General features: G+C 45.5%; 1 protein-coding gene across 18 annotated transcripts in view; it reads right to left on the bottom strand.

The window, feature by feature from the left end:
- The window catches only part of map2k5 (mitogen-activated protein kinase kinase 5), a 426,928-nt gene that overhangs the window by 290,529 nt on the left and 116,268 nt on the right, over nucleotides 1–20,131 (bottom strand). For all 18 annotated transcript variants that reach the window (XR_011933854.1, XM_072470457.1, XM_072470459.1 and 15 more), the window contains one exon: nucleotides 5,980–6,020. Coding sequence is in view for 17 of the 18 variants with exons in the window: in XM_072470457.1 (XP_072326558.1) it covers nucleotides 5,980–6,020 (41 nt within the window). In the remaining variant the exon portion in view is untranslated. The remainder of the gene's footprint in view (nucleotides 1–5,979; nucleotides 6,021–20,131) is intronic.

Here is a 20,131-nt window from a genome sequence, read left to right as displayed (position 1 = left end):
GTCCACAAAAGATCAGCCATGATCTCATTGAATGGCGGAGCAGGCTCGAGGGGCCAGATGGCCTACTCCTGCTCCTAGTTCTTATGTTCTTAGAACAAATGCAAAAATGCCAAATTCAAACAATCGCACAATTTATATGACAGAAAAGGGGTGCTGATTGGTTGCCAAGTTGATTCTGATTGGCCGAGGAGTTGCCATGAAGAAAGTAAGAAGGAATTATATGCTCCCAAAATTCCCAGGTAATTTGAATAAGATGCAGGCCTTGAATATATTCCTTTTGATTACACAGCCCTGCGTATGAATGTATGTTGTTTCTCGCAAGCATAAATGAGCCATGTCAGAGAAATAAGGATTTAAGACAGAGACAAGGTGAATTTCTTTCTTGGAGGGTCGTGAGTCCTCAAAAGCTGGTCCTTTGTCAAAAGCTGGTGAAAGGGAGTCTTTGAATATTTTTAAGGCAGAGCTATACAGATTCTTGATAAATGAGGGAGTTAAAGTCATAGGGAGATGGTAGGAATGTGGAGTTGAGGTTACAATCAGATCAGCAATGATCTTATTAAATGGCAGAGGAGGCTCAAGAGGCCAAGTGATCTACCCCTGTCCCTAATTTGTGTGTTTGACTGATTATCTCAAACTGGTTGTTAGTGTAGCTATTAGCGCATTCAGAATCGTGGAATCACATCAAACAGTAGATGTTTTGTTTTTGATTTTTTAAGCACATCGAGTACAGTCTGTACTCTGCCAATCACGACCAGCCGGAGGGATATGTTATCTAAATTAATCAACCAATTGTGCGGATGTACAGCCTACTAGGTATCTGGAATCATACTAGACCCGGACCAAACCAAAAGGCTTCAAAAAGTGTTAGTGGCGGGGCTTAGTATGTGGATTGTCTACATTCGGAGAAAATCAAGTGTGATGCAGCAGAGAACCAGATAAGTGATTCGTCAGTGAGCATTTTGCTTGTTTATCTTGTTGAGAACTAGTACAATTTATTGGTATCTGTAGGTTTTTATTAGTAGTAAGGGTTTTGCAGAAGCAGTAATAAAGCTTATTGGGAGTAGTAAGGTTTATTAATTAAAATTAATTAATTTTTAAAATAAGACGGAATATGAGAGTTCCTGGAAATCAATGTTATCCAGGGCAAACACATCTACAGTAAGTGTCGGTGGCTTGAGGAGCTTTAGCTCAGAGTCAGTGAGCTGGAGGCAGAACTATAGTCACTGTGATGCATCAGGGAGGGGGAAAGTTAACTGGAAAGCGGTTACACTCCTTAGGCTGGGCAGATCTTTAGAGTTGATCATGGGTCAGGGACAGGATGATGTGGCTGAGTCAAGCAGGTGGGGGATCCAGCAGGTAGTGATGGAGGGTCCTCAGCCCTTACCTTGCGCAACGGCAACGAGGTGCTTGTTATAAGCGTGGACAAGATGGACTGTAAGGTGGATGAGGAAATTAGCCATGGCACCATGGTGAAGGATGCCATTCAAGTGGGGGTTGGGGGAGTACTGGTTTAGCACAGTGGGCTAAACAGCTGGCTTGTAATGCAGAACAAGACCAGCAGCGCGGGTTCAATTCCCGTACTGGCCTCCCCGAACAGGCGCCGGAATGTGACGACTAGGGGCTTTTCACAGTAACTTCTTTGAAGCCTACTTGTGGCAATAAGCGATTATTATTATGAAGAGGAATCTGGAAATTATAGGAGACAGTAGTCAGGGGATAGATACTGTTTGCCGTAGCTGCAACCAGGATCTCCAATGGTTATGTTGGCTTCCTGGTGCCAGGGTTAGTGACATCTCCTCATAGCTGAAAAGGAACATGGAGCGTGGACGACAAGATGGCAGGTGGATTAGAATCTAGGGAAGTGTGGAGTTAATCACTTAGGTCGAAAGAATAGAAGAGTTGAATATTTAAGTGTTCATGTTCAAGAAGTGTGCTCATCCAAGAATCGCAAAAAAGTTAACATACAGGTATAGTAAGCAATTTGGAAGGCAAATTGCATATTGACCTTTATTGCAAGGAGATTGCAGGACAGAATTAAGGAAATCTTGCTAGAGTTGTACAGGATTTTGGTGAGACCACATCTGGAGTTTGGGTCTCTACATTTAAGAAGAGATGTACTGCATTAGAGACGGTACAGCGAAGGTTCACTAAATTGGGATGAGGAGGTTGTCCTATGATGTGAGGCTGAGCAGACTGGGTCTATGTTTTGGAGTTTAGAAGAAAGAGAGGCGATCTCATTGAAATCTTCAAGATTCTGAAGGCACCAAGTAAGGTAGACGCTGAGATATTGTTTCCGCTGGTAGGGAAATCTAAAACGCAGTGGCACAGTCTTAGGATAAGGAGCCGATTTAGGACTGAGGAGAGGGAAAATTAAATTTACTTCCCCAGAGGGTTGTGGATGCTCCATCGTTGAATACAATTAAGGTTGGGGGAAGAGACAGATTTTAGGCCCCTCAGGCAATCGAGAGGTATAGAGAACAAGCAGGGAAATAGAGTTGAAGCCCAGGATCAGTCACAATGGTATTGAATGGCACAGATGGCTCAATGGGCCATGTGGTCTACTCCTGCTCCGTGTTCATGTAATTCGTACATGGCGTTGCTCAATGGTGTATTAGGAATTTTGGACAGACAGTAGCTCCCAGTAGGTGGAAAATACCACTCCATTGCGCAGTAGCAGAATGAAATGGCTTTGTTAACCTGTTCAAATTTTCAAGGTCCTTTGTTTTTCCCAGGGTAATTTCAGTAAGACCAAGCACTTTTCAGGTTTGAAAGTGGCAGCCTTTGGCACATTTGCAAGCTTCTTCTATATACAGCGAACAATGTTTTGATCAGCATAGCCATTGCCCTGAAAGATAGCTCTGATGTGTTCTATTTCAGTGTTGGACTTCAAAGTTGCGAAAATAACTAGAGCCCTGTTTATAAGATTGCGAAAAGAGGGCGGCAGGGTGGCACAGTGGTTAGCACTGCTGCCTCACGGCGTCGAGAACCTGGGTTCGAACCCGGGTCACTGTCCGTGTGGAGTTTGCACATTCTACCCAAGTCTGCGTGGGTCTCATCACCCACAACACAAAGATGTGCAGGGTAGGTGGATTGCTGAGGAAAGGGAAATCTTCTTCATCTCAAAAGTGAATTGGAGCACGGGATGGAATACATGAAGGTGTGTCAGGTGTCGCATATGTTCAAACGCAGGGACCATTTACTGCAAACAAAAGGAATATGTTCAAGCCTTGTGCCTTTTTTGAATTACGCAGAAGCATGGAGAACCTATAGTTCCTCATTGCTTGCTTTCTCCATGGCAATCCCTTAACCAATCAGTTACCTGACCAACACAGCCGCTCGCCTTTCCTCCTGTGGCATAAATTGTTCAGACTGTTTCAAATTAGTCATTCTTGCATTTGTTCTGATGAGTGTAAGACAAAAAGCTTCTCACTTTTCAGCACTATTCAATCTCCATATGCCATTTGACTGAACTGATTTATCCCAGTGTTTCTAGTCCATACAGCCTCTTCCCACTTTACTTCAACTCGCCCCCATCAACAGATCTTTCCATTCCCTCTACTTTCCTCCCCTCCCCTCCTCTCCCTTCTCTATGCCTAATCTATCGAATCTCTTCATAATTTTAAAAACTCTTAACCTTCTCTTCGCTAGAAACAAGGCAGCCAATCTGTTCAGTCTTTCCCAATAGTTGAACTTGCACACTTCTGTAAATTTACATCTTCGTGCAAAATTGTCTGCAAACTTTTATTTTATTTGCTTTCAAGCAAACAGCAGTGATGTCCATCTGATCAAGTTGTATTATGATGTCACTTTTGCATTACATAATTTAAGTGGCCATGGGTCTCCCAGGAAACCTACAAAAAGCTCCCTAAAAATGGTTTAATGCTTTTGCCATTAAAATAGTTCCTACTTACATTTATATTCCTTTTTGCATATTGGCAAATGTTTGTCCCTTAACCAACACCATTAAACAAGACTATCTAGTTACTTATTTATCTCTTTAATCTCTAACACCCAGTCATGTACATGTGCTATAAGAGCAAAAGATGAGCTATAAACTGTATAACCTGTGCATTTTCAAGATCACTTTATTGTCGATGTCTATGCCTCTACAGTCCTTAAATTTAAAAACATTTTAGAGTATCCAATTCATTTTTTCCAATTAAGGGGCAATTTAGCATGGCCAACCCATCCACCTGCACATCTTTGGGTTGTGGGGGTGAGACCCAACGCATACACGGGGAGGATGTGCAAACTCCACACGCACAGTGACCCAGGGCCGGGAGCGTACCCAGGTCCTCGGCGCCGTGGGGCAGCAGTGCTAACCACTGCACCACCGTGCAACCCTGACAGTCCTTTTTGACATACCTTTGTTACCTCTAGCTTTGACTACGCCAAGGCTTTATTGCCCTTTCTCCATTCCCCATTTTCCAAAAACTCCAACACCCTGTTCCCTACCCAACACCCCAGTCCTAATTCAACAGTTCACCAATATCTTGTCCTAACTGGCCCCCCATCTCCCAGCATATTAGTTTCAACATCCTTGCTCTCATTAAGAAATGCCTTCATGGATTTGCCCCACTTACTCAATCTTCACTCTACATGCCCCCACTATTCTAAATCTGACCTTCTTTAGATCCCTCCTTCCCTTTCAATCCACCATTGGTTCCTGAATCTTCAGCCACTTTGGTCCTCTGCTAGGAATACACTTTCAAACCCTGCCTACTTCTGCACCTCAAGTCTCTGCCTTTTAAAATTTTCTCAAAACTCTTCCTGTTTACTAATCTTAGTTTCCCCTTCCTAATGTTATTTTTACTGAATTGACATTCTTTTTTAAAAAATCAAACCCAGTTATGAAATGAGTTTGAGCTCTTTTTAAAACAGAAAAGGCACGATATAAAGCTGATATTATTCTGATATTCTGAACACAAGGATATGTTCCCCCACAGTGGACGGGTTGAAACAGGTATGGGGGGGGGGGGAAGAAACAAAAAACATAGGTTGGCTCTATTTAAATCACTTATACGTGGCTTGTAATCTATCGTAAAGCAGTTATAGAAGAGGGCCGGTTAGTCACCGGTCAACATCTGCCATGTTGCGCACAGAAACTGAAGAGCAGCAAGAAATTAAAATATTTGGCCATCTTTTCCCTCCTAACAACTTTTGCTTCGATATGGCTCCAGGCACTCCTGTCTCTAACCAAAGAGACACAGAGAGTGCCTAGGCAGACAGTGTGTCAGCAGGCTCTTTACTATAGACGCCATTAGAACTGTGCCAGTGTCTATCTTCACCAGATGTCCATGCACACTTTCTAAAACTATCACTGAATAGCAATCAGGAGAAAAAAATCCTGACTGATTCTTTTCCAGTTGTAGTTCAGTGGCACTGAAGTCAGCTTTAGCACTCAACTAAATAAACTAGGAAAGAAAAAATATTTTATTTCATGCACACTTTGGTTTTGTCCTATCCATTTTCAACTTTTTCCCTCTTCGTGCATTTAATCAGTAAAAGAGAATGCATAGCTATCTTCCTCCCCCTTGTTCTCGCCACATCCCAGTATTTCTTGCAGATCACATGTGCAACAGGTAGTGCAGATCAACTCTGGAATATTTTTGCCTGAAAGCTGAGAATTCGCTCTATTTTCTTTGGAGCTATGAAGGTTCATATGATGAGCATAATTTTTTAATCATATCACTTTTTGTCCCTCATTAAAATGTACATTACAAAAATTTAACCACCTTTTAATATAAAAAATTAAAAATGCTAACCTATTTTGTAACTCTAATTGCTTCAATGGAAATCAGGCAAGAATTCACAGCTGTGTGATTAAATCATGGGAAATATTCCCCACTTTGTATAACAAGAGACCCCCTGCTTGTCAGAGTTTGAAGAGCCAAGGTTTTCAGATGACATTTCAATAACTGGAACACAGCATTACAAATCCATTCCCAACTTTACTGAAACAATTATTGAAATTATTACCTTCAGGCCATGTATGTTCCGTTTCCCAGGTGGCTTGCAGGCTGAAACAGTAATTGACTAAATTGCAGAACACATCAGGGCCATTTACAAATTTGTTAAAAATGAATCATTTGAAAGAAATGAGACTGACACCAAAATTAGCAGCTGAAAATTATAGAAATGGGGTTCGAAAGCATGCACAGGGAATTTTTTTTAACATGTGCTTCTATCTTGCAACACTGAACACTGAAAAACTGATATAGTCGATAAAAGATAAAGTATAAAATGAAAATAAAGATTAAAATATTATAAATACAAGCACAAAGAGCCAGTCTATTTCAACCTTCAGTTTTTAATCTTTTGTACCATTAGGAAAGCAGGCTAATCCTAATGCATTGACGAGTAATATGCTTAACTACAGAATTCATTGGTGGGATTAATAAATTGTAACTTGTAAGGGTAAAATTTTAAATGTGATTAAGTAGAAAAGTTTATTTTGCTTTGTGTGAGGTGAGTAGAGCACTTTTAGTTAAATTTCACAGGCAAGAAGACAGGCAATAAAAAGTTACAAAGATTTTTCATCGATTTTGATGCTTTGTTTGAAAAGATATTTTACATTGAGTTCTAATGGCCTAATATTTTGGAGTGGGGGGAGGAAAGCCACAACCCTGTTTAGTTACTGAATACAACACTGAAGCAACTGAAGTAAAGACTAAGCAAAGGCAGAGATGTAGGGCAGAATTTACCGGTTGCTCACGCCGGCGGGATGTTCCGGTCCCATACCCAAGCACGGCTTTCCCGGCGACGAGGGATACTGTCACCGGGAAAGCCCATTGATAACAGAGCGGTCGGTAGATCCCGCTGGCAGGCCGCCTCCGCCGCTGCAAAACACGGTCGGTAAATCCCACCCGCAATTACAACTGTTACAACAGCAACTTTTCCAAAGCATCAATGAGGTCGTGGATCATATTTTTTTTTTAGACAGGGGAACTTGAGGGACAAGAATCAGAAATAAAAAAAATATTAAAGTGATTTTTGGTAAACAGGAAACGAAGTGAGAGTCCTTTAAAAGACTAGATTAAGCAATGTTCATTTAACTGAAATTATTTACAAGAAAGTAATTGTTCCTTCTGAAAGATTTTCTTTGTGGATATATTGGATGCTGTGGTTTGATCTCATTGCAGAAATACAATGCCACAAATCGTATGCTAAAGGACTTGTCAATCTTGATTGATTGTCTCACCAAAACAAATTCGATTTTCTTCACCTTCCCCCAGTTGATTGTTTGCTTCACTCTCATGGCATACCAAGTGATAAGAGTTAATACAAAATTCAGCAATATTTAATTACAAAATATGTATCACATCAGTTTTGAATTTGTTTTTAAAGATAACCTGGTATTCAGTTCCTGCTCTATGCTGTTAGCTCACCTGAGCCATTGCTGCAGTCAAGGTGGCATAACTGGAATCAGTGCCCCAGGTTTGAAATGAAATGAAAATGAAATTAAAATTGCTTATTGTCACAAGTAGGCTTCAAATGAAGTTACTGTGAAAAGTCCCTAGTCGCCACATTCCGGCGCCTGTTCGGGGAGGCTGGTACGGGAATTGGACCCGCGCTGCTGGCCTGCCTTGGTCTGCTTTAAAAGCCAGCGATTTAGCCCTGTGCTAAACCAACCCCTGCATGTGGAAGGGAAAAATACTAGTCACTATTTATAATCCCTGGTCATCATCCAGTCACTTCTGTTGGAAATGTACTTTTAGCCATCAAGTAGGATCAGGATTGGGCTTGCTGTATTGTCCCCATGACCAAACTCGACAGTTGTGCAAGGAATCAGCATCCAGAAGGCAACAGCTTCCTGAGAGGAAGGCGGGAGGGAACTCGAAAACAGAAAATATATCTTGCATAATGGGTATCCATTGCAAGAAAAACCTGAAAGATTCCAAGATTTTCTTGTTGCAAATAATGCACACAGCGATGCTTCAGGAATATTTTTGAGAGGGTATTTATGACTTTGTGTTAACCACAGAGGATTGTTGGAATAGGCCAGTCGATTTCGGTGGCGTGAGAGCAGCTGGTTAGTCAGTTTCAGCGGGAGCATTGCGGAAGGAGGGTGCTGGGAGGTAAGTCAACCTTTAAAAGCACTTCTCTTTGCAGGGGCAGGCCAGTCGATTTCGGCGGCGTGAGAGCAGCTGGTGAGTGGTGAGTCAGTTTCAGCAGGAGCTGAGACTTTTTCTCTTTTCTTTAAATTAGTTTTTTAGGCGGGATCAGGAAGTCGACCCGCGGACGTCTGGGAAGACCCTCACCAATAAATTCTGGTGGAGAGGACACCCGAGACACTACACGTGTAGTGTCTCCCACCCGCCCTCCTCCTCTAACCTAATAATAAAACCCATTGGTCTGAGGTAAGTACCATATTTTTATTATATTATTATTATTTTTTATAAAAATTTAATTTAGTTGTTAGCCAGATCTTGGTAGAAAGTTAGAGGAATGGCAGGGAAGGGAGTACAATGTTCCTCCTGCAGGATGTTTGAGGTGAGGGATGCAGTTAGTGTCCCTGCTGATTTTACCTGCAGGAAGTGCTGCCATCTCCAGCTCCTCCAAGACCGAGTTAGGGAACTGGAGCTGGAGTTGGAAGAACTTCGGATCATTCGGGAGGCAGAAGGGGTCATAGATAGCAGCTTCAGGGAATTAGTTACACCAAAGATTGGAGATAGGTGGGTAACTGTAAGAGGGACTGGGAAAAAACAGTCAGTGCAGGGATCCCCTGCGGTCGTTCCCCTGAGAAACAAGTATACCGCTTTGGATACTTGTGGGGGGGACGACTTACCAGGGGTAAGCCATGGGGTACGGGCCTCTGGCACGGAGTCTGTCCCTGTTGCTCAGAAGGGAAGGGGGGAGAGGAGCAGAGCATTAGTAATTGGGGACTCTATAGTCAGGGGCACAGATAGGAGATTTTGTGGGAGCGTGAGAGACTCACGTTTGGTATGTTGCCTCCCAGGTGCAAGGGTACGTGATGTCTCGGATCGTGTTTTCCGGGTCCTTAGGGGGGAGGGGGAGCAGCCCCAAGTCGTGGTCCACATTGGCACCAACGACATAGGTAGGAAAGGGGACAAGGATGTCAGGCAGGCTTTCAGGGAGCTAGGATGGAAGCTCAGAACTAGAACAAACAGAGTTGTTATCTCTGGGTTGTTGCCCATGCCACGTGATAGTGAGATGAGGAATAGGGAGAGAGAGCATTTAAACACGTGGCTACAGGGATGGTGCAGGCGGGAGGGTTTCAGATTTTTGGATAACTGGGGCTCTTTCTGGGGAAGGTGGGACCTCTACAGACAGGATGGTCTACATCTGAACCTGAGGGGCACAAATATCCTGGGGGGGAGATTTGTTAGTGCTCTTTGGGGGGGTTTAAACTAATGCAGCAGGGGCATGGGAACCTGGATTGTAGTTTTAGGGTAAGGGAGAATGAGAGTATAGAGGTCAGGAGCACAGATTTGACGTCGCAGGAGGGGGCCAGCGTTCAGGTAGGTGGTTTGAAGTGTGTCTACTTCAATGCCAGGAGTATACGAAACAAGGTAGGGGAACTGGCAGCGTGGGTTGGTACCTGGGACTTCGATGTTGTGGCCATTTCGGAGACATGGATAGAGCAGGGACAGGAATGGATGTTGCAGGTTCCGGGGTTTAGGTGTTTTAGTAAGCTCAGAGAAGGAGGCAAAAGAGGGGGAGGTGTGGCGCTGCTAGTCAAGAGCAGTATTACGGTGGCGGAGAGGATGCTAGATGGGGACTCTTCTTCCGAGGTAGTATTGGCTGAAGTTAGAAACAGGAAAGGAGAGGTCACGCTGTTGGGAGTTTTTTATAGGCCTCCTAATAGTTCTAGGGATGTAGAGGAAAGGATGGCGAAGATGATTCTGGATATGAGCGAAAGTAACAGGGTAGTTATTATGGGAGACTTTAACTTTCCAAATATTGACTGGAAAAGATATAGTTCGAGTACAATAGATGGGTCGTTTTTTGTACAGTGTGTGCAGGAGGGTTTCCTGAAACAATATGTTGACAGGCCAACAAGAGGCGAGGCCACGTTGGATTTGGTTTTGGGTAATGAACCAGGCCAGGTGTTGGATTTGGAGGTAGGAGAGCACTTTGGGGACAGTGACCACAATTCGGTGACGTTTACGTTAATGATGGAAAGGGATAAGTATACACCGCAGGGCAAGAGTTATAGCTGGGGGAAGGGCAATTATGATGCCATTAGACGTGACTTGGGGGGGATAAGGTGGAGAAGTAGGCTGCAAGTGTTGGGCACACTGGATAAGTGGGGCTTGTTCAAGGATCAGCTACTGCGTGTTCTTGATAAGTATGTACCGGTCAGACAGGGAGGAAGGCGTCGAGCGAGGGAACCGTGGTTTACCAGGGAAGTGGAATCTCTTGTTAAGAGGAAGAAGGAGGCCTATGTGAAGATGAAGTGTGAAGTTTCGGTTGGGGCGATGGATAGTTACAAGGTAGCGAGGAAGGATCTAAAGAGAGAGCTAAGACGAGCAAGGAGGGGACATGAGAAGTATTTGGCAGGAAGGATCAAGGAAAACCCAAAAGCTTTCTATAGGTATGTCAGGAATAAGCGAATGACTAGGGAAAGAGTAGGACCAGTCAAGGACAGGGATGGGAAATTGTGTGTGGAGTCTGAAGAGATAGGCGAGATACTAAATGAATATTTTTCGTCAGTATTCACTCAGGAAAAAGATAATGTTGTGGAGGAGAATGCTGAGTCCCAGGCTAATAGAATAGATGGCATTGAGGTACGTAGGGAAGAGGTGTTGGCAATTCTGGACAGGCTGAAAATAGATAAGTCCCCGGGACCTGATGGGATTTATCCTAGGATTCTATGGGAGGCCAGGGAAGAGATTGCTGGACCTTTGGCTTTGATTTTTATGTCATCATTGGCTACAGGAATAGTGCCAGAGGACTGGAGGACAGCAAATGTGGTCCCTTTGTTCAAAAAGGGGAGCAGAGACAACCCCGGCAACTATAGACCGGTGAGCCTCACGTCTGTAGTGGGTAAAGTCTTGGAGGGGATTATAAGGGACAAGATTTATAATCATCTAGATAGGAATGATATGATCAGGGATAGTCAGCATGGCTTTGTGAAGGGTAGGTCATGCCTCACAAACCTTATTGAGTTCTTTGAGAAGGTGACTGAACAGGTAGACGAGGGTAGAGCAGTTGATGTGGTGTATATGGATTTCAGCAAAGCGTTTGATAAGGTTCCCCACGGTAGGCTATTGCAAAAAATACGGAGGCTGGGGATTGAGGGTGATTTAGAGATGTGGATCAGAAATTGGCTAGCTGAAAGAAGACAGAGGGTGGTGGTTGATGGGAAATGTTCAGAATGGAGTACAGTCACAAGTGGAGTACCACAAGGATCTGTTCTGGGGCCGTTGCTGTTTGTCATTTTTATCAATGACCTAGAGGAAGGCACAGAAGGGTGGGTGAGTAAATTTGCAGATGATACTAAAGTCGGTGGTGTTGTCGATAGTGTGGAAGGATGTAGCAGGTTACAGAGGGATATAGATAAGCTGCAGAGCTGGGCTGAGAGGTGGCAAATGGAGTTTAATGTAGAGAAGTGTGAGGTGATTCACTTTGGAAGGAATAACAGGAATGCGGAATATTTGGCTAATGGTAAAGTTCTTGAAAGTGTGGCTGAGCAGAGGGATCTAGGTGTCCATGTACATAGATCCCTGAAAGTTGCCACCCAGGTTGATAGGGTTGTGAAGAAGGCCTATGGAGTGTTGGCCTTTATTGGTAGAGGGATTGAGTTCCGGAGTCGAGAGGTCATGTTGCAGCTGTACAGAACTCTGGTCCGGCCGCATTTGGAGTATTGCGTACAGTTCTGGTCACCGCATTATAGGAAGGACGTGGAGGCTTTGGAGCGGGTGCAGAGGAGATTTACCAGGATGTTGCCTGGTATGGAGGGAAAATCTTATGAGGAAAGGCTGACGGACTTGAGGTTGTTTTCGTTGGAGAGAAGAAGGCTAAGAGGAGACTTAATAGAGGCATACAAAATGATCAGGGGGTTGGATAGGGTGGACAGTGAGAGCCTTCTCCCGCGGATGGATATGGCTGGCACGAGGGGACATAACTTTAAACTGAGGGGTAATAGATATAGGACAGAGGTCAGAGGTAGGTTCTTTACGCAAAGAGTAGTGAGGCCGTGGAATGCCCTACCTGCTACAGTAGTGAACTCGCCAACATTGAGGGCATTTAAAAGTTTATTGGATAAACATATGGATGATAATGGCATAGTGTAGGTTAGATGGCTTTTGTTTCGGTGCAACATCGTGGGCCGAAGGGCCTGTACTGCGCTGTATTGTTCTATGTTCTATGTTCTATCTCTATTGCATTACTGAGTTGAAAGCACAATAAAGTTCTCTAAATTTAGAATTTAGGTTTGGCTATTAAAGTCTAAAAACCTTGATTACTGAACCAAGAACTAAAACATTTTAAAAGCTTGCTGGTAAGCTCATTCTCACTTCCTGTATCTGTATAGAAAATGGAATTCTATTCCTAAGCACAGAATCTCAAAGCAGGTTTGAACATTTCCTGATCTGGGCACCTATTTGGCATACTGTGTGCAAAAGACCCCTCAATCTTATTGGGGGGTGATAACTATAAGAGGTAGTCAGTATTTTTGACGGACTAGAAATATAAAATTAATCTTTGAAGATGGGAGAACAATATTAGCATAAACCCTTTTGTAATTATTACATATTTTTAATTGATCTATAAAAGATGCTTTTTATTTTAAAGTTATTAACTTATTAGTTCATAAAACAAGATGCTAAAGGCATGGAAGCTGAAAACATCTCAAATGAATCATAGAATTTACAGTGCAGAAGGAGGCCATTCGGCCCATCAAGTTTGCACCGGCTCTTGGAAAGAGCACCTCACAATGCCCACATCTCCACCCCATCCCTGTAACCCAGCAGCCCAACCAAACCTTTTTGGACACTAAGGGTAAGTGACCCAAGGCAGGAATCAAACCTGAGAACCTGGAGCTGTGAAGTAACAGTTTTAACCACTGTGCTACCTTGCCGCCATATTGAAACATGACATTTTCCTTGAAAGTCATTTTTTAATATAAAGGTAAGTTGTAATTTCCATTTTATCCCAGAACTATTCTGGTGTTATTTTGCTTAATTTGTTTGGTTAAAACATTGTTTACGGTTAAGAACACTTTAAAAGAGAGAATAGTTAGGGGCAGCACAGTGGCGCAGTGGTTAGCATTGCTGCCTCACGACGTCGAGGACTCGGGTTCGATCCCAGCCCTGGATCACTGTTCGTGCGGAGTTTGCACATTCTCCCCATGTCTTCTTAGGTCTAACCCTCACAACCCAAAGATGTGCAGGATAGGTAGATTGGCCATGCTAAATTGCCCCTTAATTGGAAAAAACCCAAGAATTGGGCACTTAAAAAATTTTTTTAAAATATTAGTTACGTTTTCAGAACGACAACACATATGAAAGATTATAGATGTAAAAATTAACCGGTGCCTTTTTATTCATAAAAAAACAAGGTAGTACCTTAGAAGTTTAAAAAGTTTACAACTGCTTTGTCATAATACACACCAGTATATTATGGTGCAGACACACACACATGCTAATCTCCTAGCGTGGTCAGACTTTCAGACCCTTGGGGTTAAACCAACCATTCTTCCGTCGACCTGCCAACTAGTGGACTACAATGGTAACGTCATTCCTGCTACCGGTTCATGCCAACTCGAAGTGACACACAACTCGCGAAAAGCCATCCATCCCTTCGAGATCGTGGGCTCCTTGAAGGACTCTCTGCTAGGCGCACAGACGTGCAAACTCCTAAACCTCTTTCAACGAGTATACTCTCTCTCTCCAGAGGACACGTCTGCCTTCCAGGATGCCAACTTCAGGGCGCATCTCAATGCCATCATCGACCAGCACCGCGACGTTTTCGAAGGCATGGGCACGCTTCCATACACTTACACAAAATCCTGCTCAAACTAGACGCCACGACTGTGGTTCATGCACCTCGCAGAGTCCCAGCACCCCTCAAGGACCGCCTCAAGCAGCAGCTGCAGGACCTCCAGGACCAAGGAGTGCTCTCCAGAGTGACGGAACCAACCGACTGGGTCAATTCCATGGTGTGCGTAAAGAAGCCTTCCGGCGAGCTCCGGATCTGCATTGACCCAAAGGATCTGAATCGCAACATAATGAGGGAGCATTACCCTATCCCCAAGCGCGAGGAGATCACGTGCGAGATGGCTCGGGCCAACATCTTCACCAAACTTGAAGCCTCGAAAGGATTCTGGCAAATTCAACTAGACACGTCCAGCAGAAAGCTGTGTACCTTTAATACCCCGTTTGGCAGATACTGCTACAACAGGATGCCGTTTGGGATTATATCGGCATCAGAAGTATTCCACCAGATCATGTAGCAAATGATGGAGGGCATTGAGGGTGTGCGCGTCTATGTTGACGACATCATCATTTGGACCACCACCCCGCAGGAGCATATCAGTCGCCTCCAGCGCATTTTTAAACAAATACGGGACCAAGGCCTTCGCCTCAACAGAGCCAAATGTTCCTTCGGCCAGACGGAACTCAAGTTCCTAGGGGACCACATCTCCCGGTTGGGTGTGCGGCCGGATGCGGACAAGGTGGCAGCCATCACGGCCATGCAGAAGCGGTCCTCCGATTTTTGGACATGGTCAACTTCCTGGGGAAGTTCATCCCCAACCTCGCCTCCTATACCACAGCTCTCCAGAACCTGGTCAGAAAGACGACAGACTTCCAATGGCTTCCCGCCCACGACCGCGAATGGGAGGAGCTTAAGACCAAACTTACCATGGCCCCGGTATTGGCATTTTTTGATCCCACAAAGGAAACAAAAATTTCAATGGATGCCAGCCAATCCGGCATTGGGGCGGTGCTCCTGCAACGCGATGAGGCCTCATCATTGGCTCCCGTTGCATATGAGTCACGTGCCATGACCCCCACGGAACAGCACTACGCGCAGATCGAAAAGGAGTGCCTGGGCCTGTTGACTTGGGTCAACAAATTTCATGATTACGTGTACGGCCTCCCCCAATTCACTGTCGAGACTGACCATCGCCCGCTGGTCAACATTATACAAAAAGACCTGAATGATATGACCCCTCACCTCCAGCGCATTCTGCTTAAACTCCGGCGGTACAATTTCCAGCTCCTATACACCCCGGGCAAGGACCTGATCATAGCCGACGCAGTCAACACCCCATGTGACCCAGAGGGGTTCGTCTGCCAGGTTGACGTCCATGTGTCCTTCTCAGCCTCCAATCTGCCGGCCACGGATGAATGCCTTATCCACATTTGCCGCGAGACTGCGGCAGACTCCCTACTACAGCGTGTCATGCGCCACATGACGGATGGGTGGTTCAAAGGCCAATGCCCGCAGTTCTACAATATCAGAGACGATCTGGCAGTAGTCGATGGTGTCCTCCTGAAGCTGGACCGCATCGTGATCCCGCTCAGCATGCGCCAGCTCGTTTTAGAACAGCTACACGAGGGCCATCTTGGCGTGGAGAAGTGCCGACGGAGGGCCCGAGAGGCTGTGTACTGGCCCGGCATCAATGAGGACATCGCCAACACAGTGCTCAACTGCCCCACCTGTCAGCGATTCCAGCCGGCCCAACCACGTGAGACCCTACAGCCCCATGAGTTGGTCATGTCCCCTTGGTCTAAGGTAGGCGTTGACCTGTTCCATGCGCTCGGCAGGGACTATGTTCTGATTGTAGACTATTTTTCGAACTGCCCGGAGGTCGTACGCCTGCACGACATCACATCATCCGCGGTCATCCGTGCCTACAAGGAGACCTTTGCTCGTCACGGCATCGCACTGACTGTGATGTCGGGCAATGGCCCCTGCTTTTGCGAGCCAGGAATGGTCCAACCTTGCCAGCAGGTACAACTTTGTGCATGTGACATCCAGTCCCCTGCACCCCCAAATCCAATGGCAAAGCGGAAAAGGGCGTCCACATCGTCAAACTGCTCCTCTGCAAGGCTGCCGATGCAGGATCCGACTTCAACCTCGCCTTGCTGGCCTATCGTTCGGGCCCACTCTCCACGGGCCTGTCGCCAGCCCAGCTGCTCATGGTCGACCACGTTCCGGTCCTTCAGCGGATGCAACAGTCTCGTGCACAACACAAGGCGGCGCATGACGTTCGGGCAACTGATATCCCTGCTCTGCCGCCGGATGACAACGTCCGCATCCATCTTCCGGAGGGTGGCTGGTCTGCAACTGCTGTGGTTCTTCGGCAGGTGTCTCCCCGCTCGTTCCTGGTTCGTCTGCCAGATGGTTCCATTCACCGCCGCAATCGGCGTCCCCTTCGTCTCGTTCCACACTCGCTACGTGATCCTCCGCCGGTGCCACGCCCTCCTGTTGTCCCCAGCCTGGACTATGTGGAGATTCCGAATACTCTGCATCCTCCTCACTCTGCCGTGGCCCAGCCCGTTGCTCAGCCGGTGGATCCTGGCCCACCCTTGAGGCGGTCAACCAGAATTCGCCGTCCACCTCAGAGACTTGACTTATGAGTTTTACAATGTTGGACTCTTTGATCTGTTCTGTTATCCTGTTTCATCGTTCCAGTAGTTTGTATATAATGTTCATTTCGTTGTTGGTGTGACACCCTATTTCTCTGCACCAGGCACCTTCCCGTGTAAATAGATTAACCTAATGTACATAGTCATGTAAATAACATGCACACACATAGTCAGGTCCATTCACTACATGATATTTATTGTCACGCAGGCACATGTTCTTCATATAAAAGGGGAGGATGTCATAATATACACCAGTATATTATGGTGCAGACACACACACACACACTGATGGACATGCAGTGGGACCAATCAGCATACACAACACCGCAGCCAATCACCAGTGAGAGTACACACACTATAAAGACAGGAGACAGGAGAGTTCCCGCTCATTCTAGTAGCAGCCAGCTCGAAGCACAGAGCTCACAGCCTGCAACACAGACATTCACCATGTGCTGAGTGCATCACCTGGTTAGGACTAGGCAAGGGTCAACAGTTAAAGCTGGTATTTCATTTACCCACAGTTCAAGTATGTTAATATAGTTAACCTTATAATTAAATAGAGTTGCACCACTTCCAGTGTTGGTGACCTGTTTGTGATCCAAAACACCCAAACACAGCATGCTTTATGATAAATGATTCACAGATAATTCCAAAAGAAAGCAAAGAATTGAGTTAACCAAAATTAGTGTGCAAGGAAGTAGCTGTTTGAGTTGGATTGGAAAGTGATTAGGATATAGAAGATAGAGGGTAGAGATAGAATACACACTGAATGGAAGGATGTGCTTGGGATCTCAACTTTTATCCGTATTTAATGTCTTGGATGAAGGAATAGACAGTTGATTATCCATGTTTGCAGATGGTACAAATTATGAGGAACAGAATGTACTACAAATGGGTGTAGGAAGTAAAAGTGCTGACAAGATGGCGGATGCCAGACCGCATGGTGGGGCCGCACTACTTACAGTGGAGAAGATGATCGAGGTGATGGCGGTGAAGCTGCTAAAGCAGTTTGCGAGGCACATGGAGATTTTGAGGAAGAAGACGGCGGTCGCATTGAAGTCATTGGTGGAGGAGGCAATCGCCCCGGTGAGAGTGGCTGTGGCAAAGACATCGGCTGAGGTGAGAGAGCTGGGCGAGAAGATGAAGGAAGTGGAGAAGGCCGTGTCGCAGCACAACGACCAGTTCACCTCGATGGGGGCCGAGCTGCGAAGGGTGGTGGTGGTCAACAGAGGACTCCGAGCAAAGCTCGAGGATTTGGAGAACCGCTCGAGGCGGCACAATCTGAGAATTGTGGGCTTGCCCGAAGGTACAGAGGGTCCAAGGCCAACAGAGTACTTCGCTAGGAAGTTGGCGGAGCTGATGGGGGGAGGGTGAGAACCCCTCCCGGTACGAGCTGGACGAAGCTCATCGGTCATTAAGGCCGAAGCCCAAAGTGAATGAGCCGCCAAGAGCAGTAATTATCTGCTTCCATAAGTACTGCATGAAGGAGACGATATTAAGCTGGGCGAAGCAGAAGCGCGAGGTGCAGTGGGATGGTGCTGGAGTTCGGATCTACCAGGCCTTGACGGTGGAATTGGCAAAAAGACGAGCGGCGTTCGGGCGAGTGAAGGCGGCACTGTACAAAAAGGGGGTGCGATTTGGTATGGTATACCCGGCGAAGCGGAGAGTGACATATGATGCCAAACACTTTTATTTTGAGACAGCGGAGGCGGCTGAGGCATTCGTGAGGGCAGAAGGCTTGGGACAGACGTGCGGAGCGGAGCTGGAAGAGAGACAGTGATTGGGGAGCTGGAAAATGTATAATTGCTATAACTTTCTTTTTACTGACGTGTATTGTAATTTACTTGTCTTCACATTGTTACAGAGTTCAAGTTATTGGTTGGGTTGAATGGCATTGTGTTGCGACAGTTATATCTTAGTTTAGTGAATTGTATGGGTTGGATTGTTGTTTTTGTTTTTTCTTTCTCTGGGACTGGGTGGGAGGGGACGGTATATCTTGGCGGAGGGAGCCACCCCCGCTAGCTAACCCCCGCCAACCTTGTGCCGAGGTTGGGGCTGATACAGCTGAAGGTGGTATACAGAGCACACCTCACGAGGGCGAGGATGAGCCGATTCTTTGAAGGAGTAGAAGATGTGTTTGAATGTTGCGGGGTGGGCCCCGCTAATCACGTTCATATGTTTTTGTCCTGTCCAAAGCTAGAGGATTACTGGAAGGAGGCTTTTAGGGTAATTTCTAAGGTGGTGCACGTGAAACTGGACCCAGGTCCCCGCGAGGCCTATTCGGGGTGTCGGACCAGCCAGGGTTGGAAACGGGTGCGGAGGCAGATGTTGTAGCCTTCACCTCGTTGATCGCCTGAAGGCGGATCCTGATGGGTTGGAGAGCAACCTCTCCACCCTGTGACCTGGTGTGGCGGGGGGACCTGTTGGAATTCTTGACTCTTGAGAAGGTTAAGTTTGAACTGAGGGGAAAGATGGAGGGGTTCTACAATTCATGGGCATTATTCATTCTGCACTTTCAAGAACTGGATAACATCGAACATTAGTTGGGGGGAGTGGGGGTGGGGGCGGTGTGTGTTAATGGTGACTATGGGTGATTCCTTTTTGTCATTTGTTTATGTGAACATGCGGGCTAATGTTTGGGGTTTGGTGGGAGGATGGGATCGTTGTTATTGTTTTGGGGATTGACATATTTGTTACTGATTATTGTTGGTGGATGTAAATCTGGGAGAAAATGTGAAAAAGGAGAATAAAAAAAATATATATTTTTTTTTAATGGGTGTAGGAAGTTGCAGGGAAGATCTGATGACGGTAATTAAAACCATTTGATAGGTTAGATACAGAGAACTTTTTCCTTGGGTGGGAGAATCCAGAACAAGAGCGCATAATCTTAAAATTAGAGCTGGGTCATGTTGAATTGAAATCAAGCAACATTTTCTCACAAAGAGTGGTTGACATCCGGTACACTCTTGCTCAAAAGGGTGCAGTAGACTAGAATACTTAGAATCCTCTATGTTGAGGTACATGTATTTTTTGTTTGATATGAGTATCAAGAAATGTGGAGCAAAAGTGATAAATGGAATTCAGGTGCAGGCTAATTGAATGATGGAGCAGACCTCAGAATCGCCACAGCAAAGAAGCAGGGAACTAAAGAAGGTGGCCATGGAAATAGTGGTTGCACGGTTGTCATCTTCCAAAATTCTGTAGGATGTGATAACAGGACATCAACGAGATTAAATAAACTCAACACGAATTTATGAAAAGGAAAGCAGTTTTTTGAGGACGGAACAGATAAAGGATAACCAGTGGATTGGGGGTAATATATATGAAGGAACCGAATATAATATTTCCAAGTATGAGTATTTCCAAACTATGAAGTTTGCTGATGACACAAAACATGACAGGAATGCAAGTGGTGAGGTGGATGTTCAGCGGCTTCAAGGTGATTCAGACAACATAAGTGGGCAAATACATGGCAGATGCAATGCCCCATGGCAGGGGCTGGTTTAGCACAGGGCTAAATCGCTGGCTTTTAAAGCAGACCTAGGTAGGCCAGCAGCACGGTTCAATTC

Source organism: Scyliorhinus torazame, chromosome 12 (assembly GCF_047496885.1).
Source record: "Scyliorhinus torazame isolate Kashiwa2021f chromosome 12, sScyTor2.1, whole genome shotgun sequence".
NCBI classification, from domain to species: domain Eukaryota; kingdom Metazoa; phylum Chordata; class Chondrichthyes; order Carcharhiniformes; family Scyliorhinidae; genus Scyliorhinus; species Scyliorhinus torazame.
Note: the sequence above shows the minus strand (reverse complement) of the source record. Positions and strands in the feature narration are given on the sequence as shown.